At 39.1% G+C, this 14,744-nt stretch overlaps 1 protein-coding gene and 1 non-coding gene across 2 annotated transcripts; one reads left to right on the plus strand and one right to left on the minus strand.

The window, feature by feature from the left end:
- Positions 1-5,288: 5,288 nt before the first annotated feature.
- LOC130734780 (small nucleolar RNA R71) lies at positions 5,289-5,395 on the plus strand. Its single transcript, XR_009018124.1, has one exon. It is a non-coding gene; the product is annotated as a small nucleolar RNA R71 (small nucleolar RNA).
- Positions 5,396-11,111: 5,716 nt separating this feature from the next.
- LOC130733984 (zinc finger CCCH domain-containing protein 66-like) lies at positions 11,112-14,275 on the minus strand. Its single transcript, XM_057586276.1, has 2 exons — positions 14,164-14,275; positions 11,112-13,538 (listed from the first exon to the last, which is right to left on the minus strand). Exon 2 carries the CDS (start codon positions 13,469-13,471, stop codon positions 11,399-11,401), a length of 2,073 nt encoding a protein of 690 aa, XP_057442259.1. The 5' UTR covers positions 13,472-13,538; positions 14,164-14,275; the 3' UTR covers positions 11,112-11,398.
- Positions 14,276-14,744: the final 469 nt, after the last annotated feature.

Genomic DNA, 14,744 nt, shown 5'->3' on the forward strand with positions numbered 1-14,744 from the left:
TTTTGCAAAAGAGCAATGTTGAAAATGATGTAAATAACAATGATGGAAAATTGCCTTGGGTTTTTGATCAACTAATCCATTTTAGTCCACCTATCCTATGCATGTGATATCTTGATTTATATCTTGTTGTTATAGCCTATGTACTTACTAGTTGATTCCTCACAAAAGTAATTCTCTCAAATTGAAAGATAAGCCCAATTCCTTGTGTACTTAAACATTCACAAGAGGTAAAAAGCATGGTTATTCAGGCCAACAAAACCCTACCCTCACTCTATTCCTAGAAGCAAGTATAGAAGGATATATTCCAATTCATGTCCCTAAATCATAACAAATTTCCATTTGATTATAATCTAGCCTATAGCAAAGGTGCACCAAAGCTAAACATGCAATAAGGAATTGAAATACAAGATTGAATCAAGACTCATGCATAGAGATAGGATTTAACAAACTAAAATTTCATAGAATCTCTTAACCCAAAGCAAAAAGAGAACTAGCCACTCATGGCTAGTGAATTCATGAAGAAAATGTAAATAAAACCTGAGGAAAAGTACAAGTTGGAAGCCTCCCTTGGCCCCAAAGTTCTCCTCAGCTCTCAAACTTGACCAAAAATGAGTGAAATGTCCAAATGTATCAAAGAAATTGGCCTAAGCCTTATTTATAGGCAAAATGAACGAAACTGGGCGCTCAGGCGCCAATTCAGAGCGCCTGAGCGCCAATTGCATGTTGAAAAACATGCTCTCTGACCCTATTGGCGCCTAGGCGCCCATTCCCAGCGCCTAGGCGCTCAAGCTCGCCTGAAAATGACTTTTTGGCTTCTGAAACTCCTCTCTTCAATCCTCTTTATGTTCTTCATCAATTCCATGCTTCTTGGCCTTCTTTCTCCTTCAGTTTCTGCACTCCAAACCTAACCAACAAGAAAGGAAGATTCTAGAAGCTCCAGGAGCTCATTAGCACAAGAAGTCCTTCATAAAACACAACAAAACCATGCAAGTCCTAAACTTTACTTAAAATGCAAGAAAACTACCTATAAAACTACCAAATTACCAAAACGAAATAAAAACTAAAGAAAAGAATAAAAATGCATAAGAATGCATGAAACACTACATGAGACTCAACAAAAAGACTCAAAACAACCAAAGAAATGACCCTAAAAACACTACTAAAATAGGGTCATCACACCACTATACTCAACGGCAGCTCGTCCTCGAGCGTAAATAACACTCGCTTGCCCTCAAGCGCAAGAAATGCTCCCACACAAGTGCTCAAAACAAGGAATACTTCACAAAAACAAGGGGACAAAGTAATCACAGCTAGTTCCAAGAGAAAGACCCAACAACCTACTTCATGCATCCTTTGAAAAGAGAAGAGTGTAGAGTCCATTCATGAGAAGCATTTAGATCTATAAATCCTAGGATGAGATGTTAATTTAGTGCACTGAGCACACAAGCAAGTTCATAGGTCCTGAATGTCATTCACTCAATAGCAACAAAGATCAAACATGCAAATATTCAAAGAGACTTCCATAAGGGTTGAAACATTGGCTAGGTCAAACATGATGGTGGTTGGTCCCTAAGGGAAATCTAGGCTTTCAAGCACATCGAGTGTGGTCCTCTTCTAATAACCCCGGAGCTCTTCACAACAGACACTTTAGCACAAGTCTCTTGCACCCCCTTTTCAAACTCTTTTTTTTTCTTTTTTTTTTCAACTCCAACTATTGGTTAGGAGCTCTTTTTTCCTTTCTCTTTTTTCAATGTTTTTTTTCTTTGGGGCAAGAGACTATTTCTTATTTTTCCAGCTCCATATAACACAACAAGGACCATCACTCCCCACTATTCCAACCAAACATCCGCCCCAAAAACTTGGCTACAACAAATTCTCCAATAAGGCTCAAATGGGACAACTAAGGGCAATGCTCACACAACAAATTCAGAATCTCAAGAAATCCTACAAGTCTCAAGAATAAAACAGAAATCACTAAGCATGCTATGAGTGAAATTAACGCAGAACCAAGAATTGCAAGTGAGTCAGGATCCTCCAGAGAATTTTTATGGTAAAGGGTCAAAGATAGACCCTTAATGGACTCACCTCGACTCCTTTCTCAAGAGACACTCGGAAGACCGAAGTCTCCTCCTCTCTTCCCCAACATGCAATCACTCATCCCCAAAACCAACAACAAGTATTCACAAAAGCATTTTCAAAAACAGCACAAGTAGGGAAGCAAAACTATAGCTAAAAGCATATGAGCATAGGGAAGTAAAGACCCAAAAATAAAAACAAAACCAGCTAAAACAATGCATGATCAAAAGAAAACAAAATCTACAAATGGAAAATATGCTAAAAATGCATGACCTAAACTGCCGGGAGGTGGAGGAAGAAGCTGCAGCTCTTGTGTTGGTTCTTGCTCTTTTCACAGGCATCTGCAAAGTTGTTAGCCCATACACAAGCCACAAACGTTAGAAATGTTAGTTCAAAAAGAAAAAGAAAAGAAATAAGAAACTTTGTACAAAAACAAAAATAGGACAACCTAAGAGCACCCAACAAGTTTCTTAGTGATTTTGGCAAAGAGAGAAAAACTACCACAAGCACTTGCCAAAAAACGACTAAGAGAACCCATTGAGGCATTCTATCAAACACCTTATAAGCAAAAGCTAAACTAAACTAACCCACAAAATCCTAACTACCCATTCCTCACAAATTTACAACCCCTTTCTAATTAAGCACAAAACCAACCCATAATGAACATACACAACCCAAACCCAAGTTGCACTAGCATAAATTCACTCACCCTTACCCAAAAGAAGCATGCATTGCAAAACTCATGACTATGATGAAGGGAAGTGGAAAATGGAACTTACCTTGACTTGAGAGTGAGTGGGTGCAAGTGGAATAGACTTGATGCAATGCAGAACTTTGAAGCAAAAGGAAGAGCTAATGTGTGTGCAAGTGAGAAATGAGAAGTGGAAATGGGGTATGGAGAGAGTGGGGTGCGTTTTTTATGGGAAAATGGGAGTTAAGAGTGGGAAAAATGAAAGGTTGGGGTTTTAAAACCCAAAATATGGCAGAAACAACGTACAGGAGCGCTCGAGCGCTCGAGGGGAACGCTCAGGCGCTCGTGCCAGATACAGAGGCAGTGCCTCTGCCACTAATTGGCGCCTAGGCGCCCATGAATTGGCGCCTAGGCGCTCAACCCAGTTTTTTCACAAAAATTTTCCTTTTTTCTTTTTTTTTTTTTGAAATTAAACATCTAAAATACTACAAAATTAAAAGATAATAAATAACAAAATGAAAAGAATGGGTTGTCTCCCATTTAGCCCTAGGTTATAGTCCTAGGTGGACTCTCCTTCCGATGGTGTTAGGAAGGAAATTCCTTTCCATTGATTAACTTACCACAAGTGCAAGGAAGAAACCTTGCACAAAACCTCTGGAGTAGATCCTCCCATGAGGCAATGTCCTCTTGCTCATCAAACCAAGCTCTAGCCTCCCTTGTCAAAGAATGAGGGAAGAGTTTAATCTTCACTTCATCACTTGAAACACCCTCAATCTTAGCAAGGGTGCTAGCTTGGGTAAACTTCACCATATGAGCATGTAGGTTCTCGTACTTGGACCCCCCATACTTGTTACCATTAACAAGCTTGATGAGAGCCGGATGGAACTCATCAATTTGGGCATTGACCTTGGGGATCTCTTCTGAAACCTTTGACCTGCTTCTAATCACATCACAGACAAAGTCATTGTCATGGTTAGTCTCAATCATAGGATTAAAAACAGAAAACCGTACCTTTTCCTTACCAACACGGAGAATGAGGTGACCCTTGTCAACGTCAATCTTAGCTCTACCAGTAGCTAAGAAAGGTCGACCAAGAATGAGAGGAATCTTCTCATCCTCCTCCATATCAAGCACAACAAAATCCACGGGGAACACATACTTGTCCACCCGCACCATTACATCCTCCACAATCCCATATGGAGTCTTGAGGGATCGATCCGCCATTTGCAAGGAAAGCATGGTTGGAGTAACCTCTCCTAGGTTAAGCCTTTCAAACATGGTGAGCGGCATCAAATTGATGCTCGCTCCAAGATCACACAAGGCTTCCACATCCGCCATGCCTTCAATTTCCACCGGAATAGTGAAACTTCTGGGGTCCCTTCTTTTCTTAGGCATCTTCCGCTGCAAAATGGCACTACATTCCTCCGTCATCAACACCGTCTCATCTACTCCCTTCAACCTTCTTCTCTTATGCAGAATATCCTTCATAAACTTAACATAAATAGGCATTTGTTCCAAAGCATCGGCAAAAGGAATACTAATGTGGAGTTTTTTGAAAACATCAACAAACTTTGAAAACTTTTTATCTAAGCTCTTCTTCGCCAATGCTTTAGGGAACGGAACCTTGCTAGTTTCAGGAGTAAGATCAACTTCCTCTCTCACCTTAATAGGTACAACTACTTCTCCTCCCACTATCTCCTCTCTCTTTTCTCCCTCTGTTTTTTTCTTCAATTCACTCATCACTCTCCCACTTCTAGTGGCTACAACAGAGGCATTTTCTTGCTTAGGATTGAGGATAGTGTCGGAAGGAAATTTACCTTGAGGTCTCTCGGCTATTTGCTTGGCCAGCTGGCCAAATTGATTCTCAAGATTCTTGATAGCCGCCTCTTGATTCTTGTAATTGTTCTCCGTCCGGTTGATGAAAGTTTCCACCAACTCTTCTAAGCTCTTCTTGGAACCACTACTTTCACCTTCTCCTCGCTCTTGAGGTTGTCTTGAGCTTTGGCCTTGAAATCCTTGGCTAGGAAATTGTCTTTGAAAGCCATTTCCTTGCCCATTATTGCCTTGCCTCCAAGAAAAATTAGGGTGATTCCTCCATCCTGGATTGTAAGTATTTGAAAATGGGTCATTCCGAGCTTGACCCATGACCTTCACTTCCTCCTCCGGTCTAGTCTCTGTGCATTCTTCGCTGTCATGTGGCCCTCCACAAGTCACACACTCCACCTTGGCAACTCGACCACCAATCTTGGTAGTCTTCATTTGATTTTGAATCTCATTCATTTGCTTGGAGAGTTGCTTGTTGGAGGCCATAAGTTGATCATAAGCTTCAACCTCAAGGACTCCTCTTCGGGCTTGGCGATCATTACTAGAGTTCATGGCTCTTATAGCCATCTTTTCAATCAACTCATACCCCACTTGTGGAAGTAAGGCATCGAACTCTCCACTTGAAGCCGCATCCAAACCAAACCTCGAAGAATATTGGAGACCATCATAGAACTTTGCTACTTGCTCAGCTTGAGTAAGGTTATGTTGAGGACACCTCCTCAAGAGCTTCTTGAACCTCTCCCAAGCTTCATAGAGATTCTCATCGGTGGATTGAGTAAAAGTCATGATGTCATTCTTGAGCTTCCTCAAGAGGGCTCTTGGAACAAACCTTGTGGTGAACTTCTCAGCCAAGTCTTCCCAAGATGTAATGCTACCTTGGGGCTGTGAATTCAACCACTCTTCAGCAGTATCCCTCAATGAAAAAGGGAATAAACTCAAGAGGATGGTGTCCGCTGAAACATTCTGAACTCTGTAGGTGTTGCAATTGCGGATAAACCGCTCCATGTGTGCATGAGGATCTTCAAGAGCACCTCCACCATACTGATTTTGGCTCACCAAGTTGATGAATGCTGGCCTCAGCTCAAAGTTTCTCGTGCCATCGGGGGAAACTATGCTGCCCGGATAATCGTAGCTCATGGCAGCCGAGGTGAGGTCTCTGAGAGAACGATTGGCATTCTCCAATTCTTGCTCTTGAAGTCTTTGAGCAAGAGCCTCATTCACTCTTTCTTCAATGTGGGCTTGCATCTCCTCTTCCGTCATTTGAGCAGCCATGGCTTCGAGCCTTTGTTGGGCTCGACGACGGCGAAGAGTACGTTCAGGCTCCGGATCAAACAGCAATGGATCCGTGCCAAGCCTACTATGCATAAACTGAAATCACAAAAACAGAGAAAAGGTTAGTAACACTTATTCAATGCAATGCTTAGTAAAACAAACAAACAAACTCTTTCACTTAAACCGAAAACCACAAACAATCCCCGGCAACGGCGCCAAAAACTTGTTGGTCAATTCGCAAGTGTACGAATACCTCCGGGTTTTAAAATATCGAACCACAGGGATTGTGAGTGAGAATTGTTGATTTAAGTCCAAAGTTTGTAAGTTCTTAAAGCAGTAAAATTCAGAAATTGGTTTTGGTTGTTTGTGAGTAAAGTTTTGCAAAAGAGCAATGTTGAAAATGATGTAAATAACAATGATGGAAAATTGTCTTGGGTTTTTGATCAACTAATCCATTTTAGTCCACCTATCCTATGCATGTGATATCTTGATTTATATCTTGTTGTTATAGCCTATGTACTTACTAGTTGATTCCTCACAAAAGTAATTCTCTCAAATTGAAAGATAAGCCCAATTCCTTGTGTACTTAAACATTCATAAGAGATAAAAAGCATGGTTATTCAGGCCAACAAAACCCTACCCTCACTCTATTCCTAGAAGCAAGTATAGAAGGATCTATTCCAATTCATGTCCCTAAATCATAACAAATTTCCATTTGATTATAATCTAGCCTATAGCAAAGGTGCACCAAAGCTAAACATGCAATAAGGAATTGAAATACAAGATTGAATCAAGACTCATGCATAGAGATAGGATTTAACAAACTAAAATTTCATAGAATCTCTTAACCCAAAGCAAAAAGAGAACTAGCCACTCATGGCTAGTGAATTCATGAAGAAAATGTAAATAAAACCTGAGGAAAAGTACAAGTTGGAAGCCTCCCTTGGCCCCAAAGTTCTCCTCAGCTCTCAAACTTGACCAAAAATGAGTGAAATGTCCAAATGTATCAAAGAAATTGGCCTAAGCCTTATTTATAGGCAAAATGAACGAAACTGGGCGCTCAGGCGCCAATTCAGAGCGCCTGAGCGCCAATTGCATGTTGAAAAACATGCTCTCTAACCCTATTGGCGCCTAGGCGCCCATTCCCAGCGCCTAGGCGCTCAAGCTCGCCTGAAAATGACTTTTTGGCTTCTGAAACTCCTCTCTTCAATCCTCTTTATGTTCTTCATCAATTCCATGCTTCTTGGCCTTCTTTCTCCTTCAGTTTCTGCACTCCAAACCTAACCAACAAGACAAGGAAGATTCTAGAAGCTCCAGGAGCTCATTAGCACAAGAAGTCCTTCATAAAACACAACAAAACCTTGCAAGTCCTAAACTTTACTTAAAATGCAAGAAAACTACCTATAAAACTACCAAATTACCAAAACGAAATAAAAACTAAAGAAAAGAATAAAAATGCATAAGAATGCATGAAACACTACATGAGACTCAACAAAAAGACTCAAAACAACCAAAGAAATGACCCTAAAAACACTACTAAAATAGGGTCATCAGAAACCTACGTCGTTATCCTCCCCTACCTTGTCGGTTCCGATTCACGTTGTGGGTTTTGTTGATCTGCGTCGTTATAGCCGTTGTGAACGTCACATCTGTTGCATCAAAGCCGTTAGAGCTGGGGCAACACCCACGGTAAAACCCTCAAGGTCTGCTTTGGTTGTTGTTTGATCTCCCATGATTGATCAAGCTACGAAAAGAGACAGGAGAAAGTCTGCTCTGATACCACTTGATACAGCGGAAGTCGTACTAGGATTGCAAGCACAAATCCTAAAAGAAAAGGTTTCTGGAATCCACCAGAAAGGGAATTAGCCAACACTAAAACCCTAAAAAATACACTGGAATCCACCAGAGTTGATAAATTGGAATCCATCAGAGTTTGAGAGAAATCTCATTTTATAGTAATAAAAAACTGTCTTTGCCTAATGTCATACAACTGCTTAAATAGAAATCCTAATAGAAAGAAAAATAACAAAAAATCCTAAAAGATCCTAAACTCAATTAGAAAGTAAATAAAAATAACAAATCCTAACAAATTGATCATAACTTAATTAAAAACATAATAGATCCTAAATGTATTTAAAAATACTAAAAATAATAAATTCATAGTTAATCTGCTCCTGCATCACAAATATTATTCTTATTTTTAATGAGAAGTACACATCATAAAATAAGAATAATATTTGTAAATTGAAGATATTGATCAACATATTCGATTTCCAAAATTAAAAAAAAAAGTATAAAGATGATTAAAGTTGCTATTTCTAAATGATAAAGCTCATCTTAGTGTGTGTTTAACATCCGAATCGATTCCGAGTGAGGAAAATCAATTTCAGACAACAATATAAACTTTTGAAAGTCATCCTGAAGAATTGTTTTTAGTGTTAAAATCAATTCTACATAGAAGTCATAAAAAGTAGTTTATGTGTTAAACATAATTAATTGTGAGATTTTATAAATGAATTTCACAATCCTACCTTATAAAAGTCATATTTTCATAAAATGTATCTAAACTTTCATTACTCTAATTTTATCATAATTAATTTTACCAAAATCAATTTATTGAAATCAATTATACATAGGTCAAGCAAGTCAACTTCAATTCCATGAAGCTCCTACAAGACTGTGCAGATGTTTATTTTCCACACAAGGGACCAAATGATGCATCCTTAAAGCTACCTTTGATTTTTCATACAAGGGGGGCCGAATGCTCTATGGATCGACCAAAATATTAAAACCACCTTTGATTTTCTACGCAAAGGGCCAAATATTAAACAGAGACAATTCATGATCTGGTCCAGATGTGATGACATATGTGACCTTATTTTTCTCTCAATCTCTATTTTCTTACATATATCAAACAACTACTTCTCTCTTTCTCTTTGCTATTTCTTATTTTTTTCAATCTCTATCATCTTACATATATTAAATAAATTTCTTCTCTCTTTACTGGTTCTTCTTTATTCTAGGTATCTATCGGATCTCTATACTCTACTGATGATATCTTCTAATCATGGTACAAAGTTATTTTAGAAGCTAAGTCTGTACTACTAAAATTGTTCTATGCCCCAAGAGAAAGGGTTGATAAAATTCAATGTTAATGGAGTTGCCAAAGGAATTCGGGTGCAAGTGTGATAGAGAGTGTAAAGAAACTACAAAAATGGCATTTTGGGCTACTTCAACTTAGGTCATGGTTTTGCTTATGAAGCGAAGATAAAGATTATTCTTCATTCCCTTCTGTTTTGTAAGCAATTCTTGTTTAGAAACATTATCATAGAGAATGACTCAAAAGTCGCGGTGGGATGGGTAATTCTAAACACACTTGACTTAAGACCTTTTGAGTTGCTTAATGAGTTGAATCAAATTGATTTCCTTTTAGGAGAGGTGAATTACTTGGGTGTTAAATATGTCTATAGGGAAACTAACATTGTGGATTATTTAGCTGAGGTTGAATTGTTTGTTACCAATCCTCTGTGGGTGTGTATTGCAAATTCTATTGTATAACTAGGGACCTATTTGAGAAGATATTCTAGGCCTTTTCTTCTTGACCTATGTTAATATTATGATTTATCTTTAAAAGAAAAAAGGAGTTGATAGAAGCCAAGTGCAACACGTCAAGCTTTTTGGAATGCCTTTTCTCAGTGCTCCATAATCATCCTCCACACTCTTAACTACGAAACCAATGAATGTATTGCCTAAAAAGTAGCTGGCAGAGTCGAGGAAGGAATAAGTCGAGAATATGGAAAAAGATTTTAGAAAAACACAAGATTTTGCTAGTGAACACCAAAAGAACCTTTCCTGATTCTCATTAAAGATCAAAGATAAAGCAGGTAACTATAAAGAAATGATAAGCTACAGGTACAAACAAAACCTGAGTTGTTTTCAACACACTCTGAAAAACACATGAGAAAATAAGTGTGTTCTGATATCGATTGAAATGTAAATAAATATTTATTTCATATCATAAAAAGAGTTGTATTTATTTTTTACTTTGAAATGAGATGTTGATGGATTTCCAAATATAATCTAAGTAAATTTCATATTTCAATTAGAGGCTCATGTTAGGAAGATTGGAATAGTCCATAAGGAAATAAGACAATAAAAGAACCAGACACCACAAAATATACTAAGAATGTAATATCTCATCTAATTTGAGATTTTGATACCACTTATTGGAAAGATCGGAAGAGCCCATGAGTTAAGAATCCCTAAGGCACCAAACTAGGTATATTAGTAAGTGTTTATAAAACATAGTTGCTTTTTGGAAAATCTATAAGAATCACTACAGTTGTAAAATTGTGTATGAAAAGTAACTTTTGCATGTCAATAAACGATTTAAAGCAAACATGGTATAATTCTGGATGATTTTAAATTCGTTAAGTAGTTTCAATGAAAAGTGAGTTTAAAGGAAACAGTTTAATTTACATTTAAAAATCTTCCTCTTTAAAAGAGATTTATGTAAGAAAGTTTAATCTGAATGCAAAAACTTCGTTTTGTCACTTATATAAATCAGAGTTTGGAAACAAAATTAATTCCACGTAGACATGAATAGTTTCAACAAAATCACGTTTAACATAAGTGACAAGGGACAAATCCAAATACTAAAGTAGAATCAATCCAAAAAGCAGCGTTATCTAGTCGCCACAAGTGGCATGCATAGAATAGCCGCATGTGAGTAGACATACATTAGCTCATCAAAGATCTAACTAGAATGGACCCACATAAAACATTCGTGTATGGTTGTTCGCAGAAATCAAACTCACCAAAATTGTCTCACAGGTAAACAACTCAAATATCCTGTATCCTTCCCGAGAGAAAATTCTGTTCGAGTCGATAATATTCACATTATGGTGAAACCAGCTCTCCTAATGAGAGTATTTTCCATTCACAATACTCAAATTCAAGACTTTACTTCAGAGAATCAAACATGTACCGCTTGAACCAACTGGGCACATGTACCTTGTTCTTTATATCTTCCTTTGTACATATGTACAAATTTTAATAGGATCTCGTCTATTCAACATTAATTGAGATAGACACTCAACTTGAGTTCACAAGATTATACAAAATCTCATGATGGATCCATTTCCTTATTCTTCTGCAGTAAAGCATCCTGACATAGTTAAATGGCCATAAATGTGACATGCAAATTGAGAATTGACATTTTCAAAAACTATTGCATATCCAGCATCAACATAAAGATAGATGACTAACCTCACTACATAGTTGTAATTTGGTCAATGGAAAGTCGCAACTCAATAGAACAACATATAACAAAAATATCAGGAAAAACTGGAATAAGTCACACCCTAGTAAAGGGTAGCTGCTAGAACAGGAAACTTGTATCCTGTCCAGATCCTATACTCTTTTACCACCGATTTACAAGTTGTCATCTGAATAAATTCTATAAATGAAACCCCAAAAAAGTCATCAAATGAATTAACTGTTTAGAGGAGTTGCTAGAAGGAACTTAAAATGCTTTCATGCCACCATTTGCTCCTGCTCCATGTACAATTGCTCCAACCAAGCTGGAATCACATCTGCTCCACTGTTAATGTAGAACTGCAGTTGCTTTTGCAGATCCTCAGAAGATTCAAAACTGAACCGACCAGATTCCGACGGCGCACCATCCTTCACAAGTGACTGGACCCAAGACACATCTGGTTCATTAACATCTGCCGGCGCTGCGGTTGTAGCAGCCATGGCTAAAGGAGTGCTGCTGCTTCGAAATCCGAAAGAAGAAGACTTCCTCAGCTTGTTCAACTCTTCTCCATGCATTCCCCAATCTTGTTTTCGATCAGGGGAGCCCCAAACGGAAAAGGGAGGAGCAGCAGAAGAAAGCTCAGAGTGGCGGTTCACTGCGCTGCGCTCGATAAAGCTCTGGCTCCGCTTGGAAAAGGCAGCAGATCTTGGATTGAAGGCCATTGCAGCAGCTGCTTCCCCAGATGGGTTGAAGGGTGGTGATCCAATCACACTTGAAGTTGAAAGGCTGGAAGAATAGCTTCGCGGCTGCTGGTTCACATTCGGACGCATCTGATGCATTCCACTTGGAGATTGTAACTGAGACCCTGCAACATCAAGTGAGAGTCCATGGAGTTGAGCCAAAACCGATCGATCCAGAGACCCGTACATGTCTTCAAAGTTAGCAGGGTTGACCCCTGAAAGCCTATTCAGTTCCCCGGTATGATCATTCAAAGAAACAGAAAAAGATTGACCGCTAGGCATGGAATTTTTCCAGTTGGAAGGAGAGGAGAGCCCGGATACCTCATCCATCATTAGCTGCTGCCTGCGTCGATTAATTTCAAGTCTAAGGAATTCATTATCGAAATCAATATCCCTAGCAGCAAATGCAGTGTTCAACCTGCTTTTGGGAAGCTGCAGGGCAGGGACTGAAACATTCTGCCACATGGCTCCTCCAGCAACTGGAGAAGATGCTCCAGATGGAGATAAAGGTGGTGTTGACACAGGTGGCATCATGGAAGATGGAGAACCAAATGCAATTGGGCTAACTGAACCCATTTCTAATGCAGAATTATTTGCAGAATATGACCTGGGAGAAGGAATAGCAGAACCAGTTGAAACATACAAGGGGCGAAGCTCCTCCAGCTTGTGAGCAAAGAAGCACACTCTCCTAGTGCATGTTCTCTCCTCCTTGCAGAGCCGCGTCCGATACTGGGCAGGGTGAAGCCAGCACTCAAAAATACCATGTGCATACTCACAGGCGTCGCCTCTGCTGCAGGATCCTTTCCGAAACTCAGGACAAGGGACGCAGCTATAAGGATATTTCCTTGGATCACGCCGCCTTGCATTCTCCCCCGGGTGAACAAAGGGGCACTCAGTCCAATCATGAGAATAAGCCCTTGAACAAGGTTTCACTTTGAACACATACATCCTAAACTCATCGGTTCCATATATCCCATTCTTGATGTCCGGAAGGGAGAGATCAGCAGGATAATCTTTCTTCTCAGCCCCATCTCTTGAAACACGAGGCGGGCTCACATCTTGTCTTTGCTGCTCCTCAATTTGGTCAAGCGCCTCCGGAAACATAAGCCACGCCTGATCAGCATCACCGGTACCCTCGAGTAGGGCTTGTAGCAACCTCTTCCTCGGATTGAAGATAGACTTATTCACAGAGGCAATCAAGTCGAGGGGTCGGTTACCATTGGCATCAACAGCATGAACATCAGCAGATGCATCAAGCAAAAGCTTGACAACCTCAGGGGAAGCAGCAGAACCCCCAGCAACAGCACAATGAAGAGCAGTAGCGCCATCTGACCGACTAGCGCGGTTAACATCAACACGACCTGTTCCAAGAATATAAATTGACACACCCAGGCTCCCAAACATGGCAGCAACCATGAGAGGAGTCCTCTCTTCATAGCCCAATTTATTCGAGCCAACCCTCCTTCCATACCACAAGCCCGCCTCATCAACATCATGATCCTCCTTTTCAACAGCATCCTTGAAGCCAATCAGATCATCTGCAGCTGAAAATTCAAGCAAAGCAGAGATCTTATGATGCAGCTCTTCCTGTTTTCCATACTCGTTCTCCATGACGAAACCAGATTGAGAAGCTTTCTTATCGGAACCGCTTTCCCCCCACCTAAGGCCTCAGCAGGATCTGAAAAATCCCAGGAAGAAACAGGTTCAAGAATCAAGATGCTATTACATTTACACCCACCATGATCATTCAAATTCAAAGCCCAGAAACTCAATTCAATATAACAAACTGGAAACAAATAAAGGCAAATTAAGGGTCAGATTTTCCCCCATTTTGTGTATGCAGGTGATTGTTGAGCAAACAAACAAATTGGAGAGTTGCAGAATCATGAATCACCAAGAAATTCACAACAAGCATACCCTTAATTGACAAAGCTTCACTCTTTCAGATAATTATAGTTCATCTACCAACACCTATCAAAATTAGCATGAGTCCAGGTAACAAAAAAACCAAAAATCGTTGCAGACAGAAGAAAACAGCAAAAACAACCTGTGCTTCGTTGCTCTCATGGGCAATCAAAAAAAAGCAATTTTTTTAACATGGGATTGGAGATAAGGCTTTCCTCCATCAATCAACAATCTCAAAGCAAAACCCCATGATTTTTGTGAAATTTTCTTAGCAGCCAAGGAAAAAACACAAAAGAAGTCCAAAAACTGAAACAGGATCCAATTCTAAACTCAAATTCAAGGACCCATGAGGATCAAGAAGAAGAGAAAACAAACATGCAAGAGCAAAGGAAGCATACCTTGTAGCAATTGCAAGTCCCAGACTCAGAAAGCAAGGAAGGCAAGCTCTGGTTTTTCTCCTGCTTTTCAGACTTTAGAGAGAGAGAGAGAGGAAGTAAAAGGAGACTTTTCTCTTCTCTCTATATATTGTTTTCTTTATGGTTTATTGGTTTGGGTCAAAAAAATGGACCCCACCTAGCTGCCTCACTAGTCACCAATTCTTCCCCCTTCTTACTAATTCCATTTATTCTATTCAATATATAAATATATTAAAATATAATAAAAATAATATATAATATAATATAATAAAAATATAATATAATATTTTATTTTATTTTATTTTATTATACTATATTATAATACGTATATAGTCTCGGTCAATAAAAATGACGTTATCATACGCTTAGATCAACTAGGTTGAATAGGGATGAGAATATGATAGACTGTTCGTAGAGACGTATGACTTAACTTACAACATCTCATACCATATAAAATTACTAAATAAACAAAGCCTACACTTTTTTAAAAGTCTACTTAGTATAAATGGTGAGCTCAGGTTAGGGGTAGCAATGAGTTTAAGATTTATTGGGTACCCGCAAAA

Source organism: Lotus japonicus, chromosome 1 (genome assembly GCF_012489685.1).
Source record: "Lotus japonicus ecotype B-129 chromosome 1, LjGifu_v1.2".
Classification (NCBI taxonomy): Eukaryota; Viridiplantae; Streptophyta; class Magnoliopsida; order Fabales; family Fabaceae; genus Lotus; species Lotus japonicus.